Source organism: Kockovaella imperatae (genome assembly GCF_002102565.1).
Source record: "Kockovaella imperatae strain NRRL Y-17943 chromosome Unknown BD324scaffold_4, whole genome shotgun sequence".
Classification (NCBI taxonomy): domain Eukaryota; kingdom Fungi; phylum Basidiomycota; class Tremellomycetes; order Tremellales; family Cuniculitremaceae; genus Kockovaella; species Kockovaella imperatae.
In genome coordinates, this window is record NW_019028944.1 from 1,324,220 (window position 1) to 1,333,625 (window position 9,406).

A 9,406-nucleotide genomic window follows, 5' to 3' on the forward strand; every position below is an offset into this window, starting at 1 on the left:
ATTGTTACACCTCATCGTCAATGGAAGACGTTCAAGTCGATCGATTCCGCTATGGCTTTGTACCCCTCGGGTCCAGGATGTAAGAAGTCGGCCGAAGCGTATCGATCTGCCATTTGGATAGGGTTACTGGCATTCGTGACGACGGCTGAAAAGTCAAAGAAGGCATCATAATTTCCTGGGGTTCTGATCCACTCGTTGATCTTGAGTCTCGTTTGTTCTCGTCCGGGCGTATAGTAAAAATTGAGACCGGTCGCATAAGCAGGTTTATGGAATGGCGTAATGGTCGCTCCGATCGCTTTGATCCCTTGCGCATGTAATCGTTCGATTATACTCTTATATCCGTCAATGACACCGTTGAGAATGGTCGATGGACTGGTGGGACCTTCGATCTCCGTGTCATTTTGAGACCCAATATCGTTGACTCCTTCAAAGACGATACAATATTTGACACCAGCTTGATTCAGGACATCCCGTTGGAGTCGATCGACAGCAGGTTCACCAACACTAGGCAAGTGAAACACAGTGTTGGCTCCGATACCAGCATTGTTGACCGTCAAGTGCCTTGTCGATGGATCGTTCTGGATCCGCACTGCCAAGTCATCGGTCCAACCTACATAGGTATCGATATCGGTCCCGGCTCGGTCGGTCGTCGAATCACCAAGTGCCACAATGGCTTCAGCGTTAACCTTGCCTTCGATAGCAGCCAAGAAGTAAGTCCCAATCTGTTCTGCTCCTCCATTTTGCGAAAAGTTTGGCGCAGAAGTCTGATCTCCACCGAGGAACCAAGCTGTTTCACCCCAGAAATGACCGGTAATGTTGTGTGATTGACCTTGGCCTAGAAACATTGACAGGCTGTAGTCTCTGTCTTGAATCACTCGAAAGTCCACCGGATCCGTCTCGATGATATCGCCAGGCTGGATCGTGATTCCAGATTGACCACCATCGAAGGTGATGTCTTTGCTCGTCGGGACGTCGATGAGACCTTGCCCCAAGCTCACTCCACTGGCATTAGGTAAAGCATGTGCCACGGACAGATGTTGAATCACTAGAGGTCCAGTACTGAAGAAGTTTGACAATTGGAATTTGATCTCCGATGCATCGTGGGATGGTCGAACAGTCTGTCGGATGGTCGTATTGGCCAACACTCCTCCTGACGTATCGTTGTAAGGAGATGGCACGCCAGAAGGACCATCAATGATAAATGGTGCCACTGTCCAAAGATCGACCCAACGGTCGGCATCTCGTTCCGGTAAAACCGCAGCGAGAACAGAGGTCGAGGCGACGCCGAAGAGAGAGAACAATCTCATGTTGTATGGAACGTAGAATGTAGGCTCATGAAGAGGATGAGCAGACTGTGCCAAGGCTGATCCGTCTTCATATAGACATTCCCAGGTCGACAAGGCTGTGGCTCGGGTATGGGATGGCCCCCCGCTCTCATCGCACCACGCGGAAGTCGCCTAATTTTCATCTTTGCGGGCGAATGGAAGGAGAGTGTCCTAAAGTGATAAGCTTTCGATCTAGTGGACGATTATATCAGGCTGTCAATGAGGTGCTTCCTAGCGTAGATCGAAGATTCACATGGTGATCCCTTGGCACTGGCTGGTGTATCATATGTGTCGGAGGTTGCGGACCTCGTCCACGCGGGACCTCGCTTAGTCTCAAAGTCGGTAGTACCTCGCGGCATGTTTGAGCGATTGCACAGAGAGTGGCGGAGGAGATGGATGTGAAACTGAAGGACGGGGACGAGTAGTCTCCTCAATGGCAACAGTCGGCCTCCTCATCATATCTCATGCATTCTATCGAGTATTGATAGGTACGCCAACTCGAGGGGTGATGGAATCTCCAAGAGTGCCAATTGCATGTCCTTGTATCCATCCCTTTGACACCGCTGAGAAAGTACGTTCCGAGCTCTTCTATGCCTTGGTCGAGCTCTCCAAGAAACGTCTGATCACCCTTGGCAAACCAGGTGGTCTGACCGTTGGAAATGCCCCGTGATGTTTCCATGTCGTCCAATACCAAGGGTACGTTGAGACCAGCCGTGATCGCAAAGTCGATCGGATCAGTCCAGCCGATCTCTCTTGGATCCGGGACCGAGTAAGGGTGACCGTTGATACTGACACGGACGAGCGAAGATGTGAAGGTCTGGTCTGAGCCAACAGCGTATCCCGTTGCATTGGGCCCCATCACAGCCAGAGCAAGTCCAGTGAGGTTAAATGGACCAGAGCTGAAGAAATCTGATCCGGATCTGCGAGGCATTGTGAGAAGGCCGAAAGGTCTGTCGGGATGGTTGTATCCTCCAAGCGTATCGTTGAAAGGGGACGGTACTCGCGTCTGACCGTTGAGCTGGAATGGGGACACTGACCACAAGGTGACTGAGCGTGATCGTTGAGAGAGAGCAGCTGGTAGTAGAACCAGTGAGACGCTCGCAAGGATCAGCATTGCCTCTGGTAAGGGGGTGACAGGTGAGAGGGTAGAGAGACATTCTGTGGTTGAGTGCGTGCTGAGACTTCAGTATATGATCACTCAACGTCCTTTGCATCAGACAAGTCCGACAGGCTCTAAAACCGCGCAATCTATACACCATCCATTGACGCTGTCCAATCGCATCGCAACCACACCGCGCCGCTACAATGTCAGTTTACCCTCGATACAAATGTTAGCGTGCCCCCCTATCCATATCCTCTCGACCTTGCCGTCATCGTTCAAGACATAGCTGACCTTGACCCTCCCTTTTCGTCCTACTTTGGTCCCTTGCGAAGCGATGTAGTCTTCAGGCTTCCGTCCTTCCGCTTCCGCTCTCTGCCCGAGCCAGATGGCGATTCCAGCATTCAGACTCCCAGTGACTGGGTCCTCTCCTACATCGATCGCAGGTGCGAATAACCTGACTTCGTACCGTGGAGCGTCTGGATCATCAGAGTTCCCTTCGTACTCTCCGAATATTCCCCATATGAGGTTCTTGACGCCCGTCACTGTTTCGTAGTTCACTTCCAGGACTTGTTTGGCCGATTGTAGTTGGAGGGCAAAGAACCCGGGACCGGTGTCTACCCAGTAATGATCGATGACACAGGCTGAATCTACCTTCATAGCATCACAAACGGTGTCCACTAATTCGGAGTCAACGGGCCCTGATCGAATCAAGGGAGGAGCCGCGAATGCCAATGTCCCATGCTGTCGATGAACTCGGATAGTCACGTTGCCTATTTGACATCTTTGCGTGACGTATCGGTATTCTCCATCCTCTCCTTGAGCCTCAGACGTTCCAGTTCCGGCCTTACCAGAGGAATGTTGAAGCCAAGCTTGACAACTTCCAAGTGTAGGATGTCCAGCAAACGGCAGTTCTCGAACAGGCGTAAAGATTCTCAGCGTGTAGTCATAGTCATCGCCTGAGGCTGATCCAGCGGTGTTGGGAAACAGGAAAGTAGTTTCGCTCAGGTTGGTCCAACTTGCAAAGGACTGCATGGCTTCTTCACTCGGCCCCGCGGATGGATCTGCAGATCCCGAGCTGGAGTCTGAGGGTTCATTATCCACGATGACTACCGCGACGGGGTTCCCCTTGGTCGCCTCATCCGAGAATACATCCACCTGATAGAAGCTATACGTCGACATGGTGCCTGCCTGGTAGATGAGGAAAGAAGGAATGCATTGAACAGAGAGATTCAAGAGCCCGTCAGGTGAACATTGGAAATCCGCTCAGAAATCCGAGTCGATGATAGCCGAAGCAGCATTTGTTCGGCATGATTCGAGTCGAGTTGATCAGATCTATGCATCATAATCCCGCGCGCAGCATCCCAGCCATAGGTCATCAGAGGGTGTCACATCATGCCCAGAGGTCTTGCGTGTCGCCAGCGCATCAAGAGAGAACGTCATACATGCTACATGGTTCCTCTGACTTCGGGATCCAGGTATTCCTAGCAAGTGCCACAAAAGCAATCAGGGCAAGGGATGCAAGGACAACATATCGTGGCTGGAAGGCAACCATAGAGACAAGACATCACCGCAAGGCTTCCAGCGAAGACACATGGGTTCTCACTATTGGGTACGCCGTCCATTCCCCTGTCCCAAAGTTCTTCGGTCCATTCGAGTCGGGTATCTTGACTGTGGCATGAGCGAATGACTGCAAAACCGGCCGAGGCAACGTCCTTCAGCTTGTCCAGGAGAATGTCCTTCCGTGTGACTGCTTGGCTGTCTTGACTCTCATTCTCGAGAGTGCGATTACCATCACCAGCATTTTCAGCAGTCATCGTTGGTTGGGGCTGATACTGAATAGAGATTTCGCCAGGAAGAAGTGTACCCAAATCGCTCGTCAGTCGCTCGACATCGGGCCTACCATCAGGAAGCCTATGTATCTCAAGTCTCGTCCCGTTGGAGTAAAATTGGGTCGAAAGTGTCCGCCATACTTGAGTCAGGGGACCACACCTGACATCAGCGACCGTGGCCGCAGTGTCACGCATGGGATCTCCCTCCAGCAGACTGATCGCTTCCGAGGCATCTGACCTGGCAGACGTGTAAGGTCGCCCATCGGACGAGTCTCTGGAGGCGCTCTCGCCAATAGTCTGGAGCTCGAAAGCCTCAGAACCAAGATGGCCTTGTGTTTGTTGATTCATCGTGAGAAGTGTCCAGGAGAGAAAGTCGAGAAGGATTGATATGTGAACATGTGGAGGGGATTAGGCCTGTCTAGGGAGAAACTGCGCGATCACACTCCTTATCCGTGTGCAAGGAGAAGAGAAGCAGATGTCGACATTTGCATACCACCTTTGAAGCAGTGTTTCTCGCTGTGACCATCCGTTTCAAGACAATTAATCCTTTGATTCAGTGACTCTTGGCCCTCGGCTCTCAGAATGGCGCAAGACGATCCAGAACTTCATCGCCTGCTTGCCCCTTGTTAGAGGTCATCCCGCCAGGTTCCACAGCCCTCGGGGGGAGAATTCTGCTTGCTCGACGGACGGTGAGAAGATCAGCTGCGTCGAATCCTGCGCATCTGTACCATACGCCCAGCCACGAATATGTCACCATCTCCGACATGTCAGGACAGCAGTCCTGATCTCTATCACATGTCACTCGAGGTCGTCATCCTGGATCGGATAACAGGGGCGTGATGCCTATCGTTCGACTTCGTAGCGGGAACCCTAGATGCATGAGCTGAGCGACGTACGCCATGAGAGACCTAGGCTCAGGTATCATGACATGTAAGCAATTCCTTCCTCAGTCCTGCAGCGCGTCCTCACATTGACCGCAACAGCAATCTGGGCAAGGTACACATGGACAACATATCAGAGCCGGGACACAGACGAAGAATCCCGCGGAGGCTCCCAAGCTTGCCAATGTAACGCAAGGGTTTCCACTCTCGTAGATGCAGTCTGCCCCACGATCGTAAGCACTAAACACCCAACTGTCTCGAGCATCTTGGCTATGAACAGATCGTAAAAGCTTCCACGTCGTCCAAGCACCGTCTTTGAATAGATCGAGCAGAGTCGTGCCGTCCGCCGTTGCCGCTTCACCATCTTGTTCTCCCCGTGCAGTAGCCTCTGTCACGGGAGGCCGATACGTCATTTCTTCATGAACCTGAACTGAGACACCTTCGGGGAGTGCAGAGTTAAGATCGTGCACCAGTCTTTCTACGTCGACCTCTCCATTGCGAGTCCTGTGAACAGTGATCTTGGACTGGTCAGCGGAACCGAACAGGTTCGAAAAGGATTCAATGGCTTGACGGAAGCCGCTGCTCTGCTTCTCAGAGCCGGTGGCAATGTCAGTAGAACTTCCTCTTTTTTGGAGTAGCGCCTGGTTCTCGGAAGCTGAATCCCCTCCTGAACCTCCAGCGGAGTTGTCAGGATCGAGGTTGCCAAGCTCGAAGCTTTCGTGCACTTGCTGGCTCGCCATGTTCGTGTGAGTAAGTCGAGTATGAGATGAGGTAAAGGATGAGGTGACAGTGGGGGCATGTAAACCGCTAGCGCATTTCCCACACATCGTCACTCGTCACTGGGGCGAGTATCAATACCTTTGTTCAAAACGGGGTTGACGATAGACGGCCATGAAAGCTCGTTAGGTTGACTCGAGTTTCATTCTCCTTTCAAGTGTTTTTCTCGATGCTTCCTCATTCACCCTTTGTTACAGTCAACATCTGGAAACAGTGAGAGGCATTTGAGACGCGAAAACAGGGAATAAGTCTTTCCTATGCAGGGTCACGATTGCTGGCTGAGTCATGCACAAAGAGAATAGGGTTGTGCCCCAGCCCTTGTAGGAGCATGCACTGATCGCATAGTGTACGCCCACTGCCACTGTTTTGCGACTCAGAGGTCGACTCCGAGATCCTTGGCAATCATTTTTCGAGCAATAGGGTGCTGTGTGAAACCATCGTGTCAGCCTGATTCATCCTCGTAACAGAGCCTAGACCCACGTAAAAGTCCTTGTGCTCCATGAATGTCTTTTGCGCCAGCTCTGGCGTCTGCTGTTTGAGCAGCCGGAAGATGGGTCGACAGAATTTCATTCGGCCCTTGTCCACTACCCATTCTGAGGGGAACGTTTAGGTCGGCTTGTATCACAAGAGATAACGGCAGACTCACTCGCAGCGTCTTCGGCGTACTCTGGCCCAGACTTCAGGGCAATCTGATAAAAGCGCAGTCTGACTTCCGCATTGTCATTCTTGCCAAAGCCGTAAGTGTTGTCGAGCAATGAGATGAGAGAGGCGGGGAAGACGGGCTGGGCATCAAGTTTGTCAAGGAAGACGACTGAACGGGTTTCAGTGCAGGTTCCATGTCTGTCAAATGTTGACAAAAACTGACCTTTTTGTTGCGTGGAGAACGACTCGACATCGTGCGAGGTGAACGAAGTCTCCTTGACTTCTCTCGCCGCATCCCACTTCTGAGAGAGAGCCTCACACTGACACGGTCAGCTCAGCTCAGCCCACAGGCTGTCACTCACAGACTCAGCAAGCGACTGGTCATACTGCAAGTCGACACATAGATCGAGTCCAGAGCCATAGATCCACTAAGACTCCCGTCAGCCACTTCCTCAAAAGACAGTCTAGACAACTCACCTCGTCGAAATCGACCTGACCAAGCTTACGCTGGAACTCTGAGCCGTTCTCTTGTTTGCCAAAATAGTCGAACAGGTGCTCTTTCCACTGATCAGTCGTGATGGATGTGTGGTTGAACGTCTTGAAGTAGTCTCTCAGGTAAGGCAGGAAGATGTCCAGACCTCCAACAGTCCGTTCGAGGTGCAGCAAGAAGTTTGATCCCTGATATGGTCAGTGTCAAATGCTCAGTGTATGAGGTTCCACCTACCTTCTCGTAGGGGACTTTGCTGAACGCATCATCGGCTGCAAGTGGTAAGCTTTGGGCATTTTAAGTCGACGCACGGTCCTGCACAAGTCAGTCTATGCAGTGTTCATATGCGGTGACCATGCTCACCTCAAATTGTTGCAAGCTGGGCACCAATCTCTGGAATCTAGGCTCGCTTTGCAGCAAAGCAAGACCATCTTTGAGATCCGTGCGTCCTGCAGACGTGAGCGTGGGCTGTTGGAACAAGCTCGAGAGATATCTCACCGACAATGAACGACCTGAATTCCCGATAGTCAGCATATTGGTCGCATTGACACAAGTAGACGTACAGTTGACGAGCAGCTTCTCCTTCTCTGTCTCCGACGAGCTACGCCTATATCAACAATTCGAACTCCAACACGTTTCCGTCGCTTACCAAACGCTCAAGATAGGTGGTCCAGCCCTGTACTCGGTCAGCTTTCGGTGATGTGTTATCCCACGGCGATATTCACCTCGTTGAGCCAGAAATGAGACCAAGAAGCACATCCAATACCATTTCCGAACCACGACTAGGAGAGAGTCAGGAGGAGCTTAGACGGCCCGAGGACTTTCACTCACATGACTGATCTCATGAGCGACAAGATCGACAGCGCTCTTGTCTCCGGCAAGCACAGTTGGAGTCGCAAAGGTCAAGCACGAGTTCTCCATGCCTATTGTCGAGGTGAGCCTGGACAGAATCCAGTACCATCGATCGCCGCCCACCTCCATAAGGGAAAGAGTTGGGAAGGAACAAGACGTCGTACACGCCGAACTCGTATGGCGAGGCAAATTTCTCGGCGGCAGCCACGAATCTGAGCACTCAGCACGATGATCACATTGATCGCATGACTCACTTGGGAGTGTCGGCATTGAATTCCTCGTACGCTGCATCGAGCATGAGTGGCTATTGGCCGTCAGAACAGATCACTCAGAGAGGTTGATCTACCTACCTCGGTCCAGATACCAGTCTTCCAGTTCTTGCCTTCTTGCTTCGGACACTCGCGGTAGGCCAATTCTCCGGAGGCGATGGCGATGAGGTACGAGGGGATGGCGACGGGCTGTAGTTGTGTCGGCAAGGCTGACTTACAAGGACGGTGAAGTTCACTTACCTGCTTGTAGACATACTCAATCTCCTTACCGAGCTCCAATTTGGCTTCAGAAGGAGGGGACACCCTGATACCCGACATCAAGGCGGGTAAGGTTGATTTGACCTTGGCTGCATAAGTAGCTTTGACGGCGGGAGTGTCTTGACATGGTAGGAGGGATCGAGCGTGGATCTGAAATCATATCATCAGCTGTGATGGTATGGACAGAGCTGGTCACTATTCACCGCCTGACTCTGAGAGTAGAGGAAGGGCCAGTCACCGGACTTCGTCTGGACGGGGTTCAGCCAGCCCAATGTAGTGCAGTCTTTGGTTGTGGAGTACTGAATTTTGACTTTGACTTGCTGCAAGCATAGCGTCAATGACTTAAAATGCTTATGAATTCCTGCTGAACTCACATCGCCCGCCTTGGCCATGTTCGCCAACTCAATACGAAGTTCCCGCCCACAGACGCCATGCCTATCGCTCAGGGTGAATTTGGAGTCCTGTCCATCGACTTCCACAGCACTGATATCGAGATAACTCTCATCCAACGAGATGTGTTCCACGCCATCCTTGGCCGTCACTTCCAGCTCGAGTGTACATGATCCGTGAATCAGTTGAGACTTCCAATCGATGGTCCAATCGAGATCAACGTGAGTGGTCCTGATGTCGCGGTAGTTGGCGTGAGTGGACAGATCATTGTCATCCTGAGGGATAGAATGCTGATTCTTTGGCGCATACGCTGTTGAGAAGGACATGATGATGACAACTGTACGAGATGGACAGATGAGGTTGTGACGACCAGACGATGTACTGGGTCAACAATCCATCACATGGTCCGAAAGTTCCAGTGATCTTCGGATCCGGCGCCAATAGCCGTGTACTAATCGGGTATTAGAAACCCCGTTTCTTTGTTTTCTAATCCCCATTATCAAATGCTCAGTTTCTAATAACATTTTCGGTTTGCCCGAGGGACGCACACGATCACACACCCACAGCACTTCGATAGACACTCCCCGAGGGTCA

At 51.7% G+C, this 9,406-nt stretch overlaps 4 protein-coding genes across 4 annotated transcripts; all 4 read right to left on the reverse strand.

Moving 5' to 3' along the window:
• Positions 1–17: 17 nt before the first annotated feature.
• Positions 18–2,256, reverse strand: BD324DRAFT_650039 (SGNH hydrolase-type esterase domain-containing protein; the record flags this gene model as incomplete). The annotated part of the gene is made up of 2 exons (XM_022018081.1): positions 18–1,331; positions 1,885–2,256. 2 exons carry the CDS (start codon positions 2,254–2,256, stop codon positions 18–20), a joined length of 1,686 nt encoding a protein of 561 aa, XP_021872616.1.
• Positions 2,257–2,625: 369 nt separating this feature from the next.
• Positions 2,626–4,604, reverse strand: BD324DRAFT_650040 (hypothetical protein; the record flags this gene model as incomplete). The annotated part of the gene is made up of 2 exons (XM_022018082.1): positions 2,626–3,611; positions 4,031–4,604. The coding sequence occupies 2 exons, from the start codon at positions 4,602–4,604 to the stop codon at positions 2,626–2,628; spliced, it is 1,560 nt and encodes a 519-aa protein (XP_021872617.1).
• Positions 4,605–5,202: 598 nt separating this feature from the next.
• BD324DRAFT_650041 (hypothetical protein) lies at positions 5,203–5,877 on the reverse strand (the record flags this gene model as incomplete). Its single annotated transcript, XM_022018083.1, has 1 exon — positions 5,203–5,877. The coding sequence occupies one exon, from the start codon at positions 5,875–5,877 to the stop codon at positions 5,203–5,205; it is 675 nt and encodes a 224-aa protein (XP_021872618.1).
• Positions 5,878–6,287: 410 nt separating this feature from the next.
• Positions 6,288–9,138, reverse strand: BD324DRAFT_641728 (peptidase family M1-domain-containing protein; the record flags this gene model as incomplete). The annotated part of the gene is made up of 19 exons (XM_022017441.1): positions 6,288–6,338; positions 6,395–6,507; positions 6,561–6,725; positions 6,780–6,876; positions 6,919–6,984; positions 7,034–7,234; positions 7,281–7,315; positions 7,355–7,358; positions 7,407–7,492; positions 7,614–7,644; positions 7,693–7,719; positions 7,769–7,825; positions 7,875–7,966; positions 8,019–8,107; positions 8,150–8,199; positions 8,246–8,353; positions 8,405–8,572; positions 8,626–8,742; positions 8,797–9,138. 19 exons carry the CDS (start codon positions 9,136–9,138, stop codon positions 6,288–6,290), a joined length of 1,899 nt encoding a protein of 632 aa, XP_021872619.1.
• Positions 9,139–9,406: the final 268 nt, after the last annotated feature.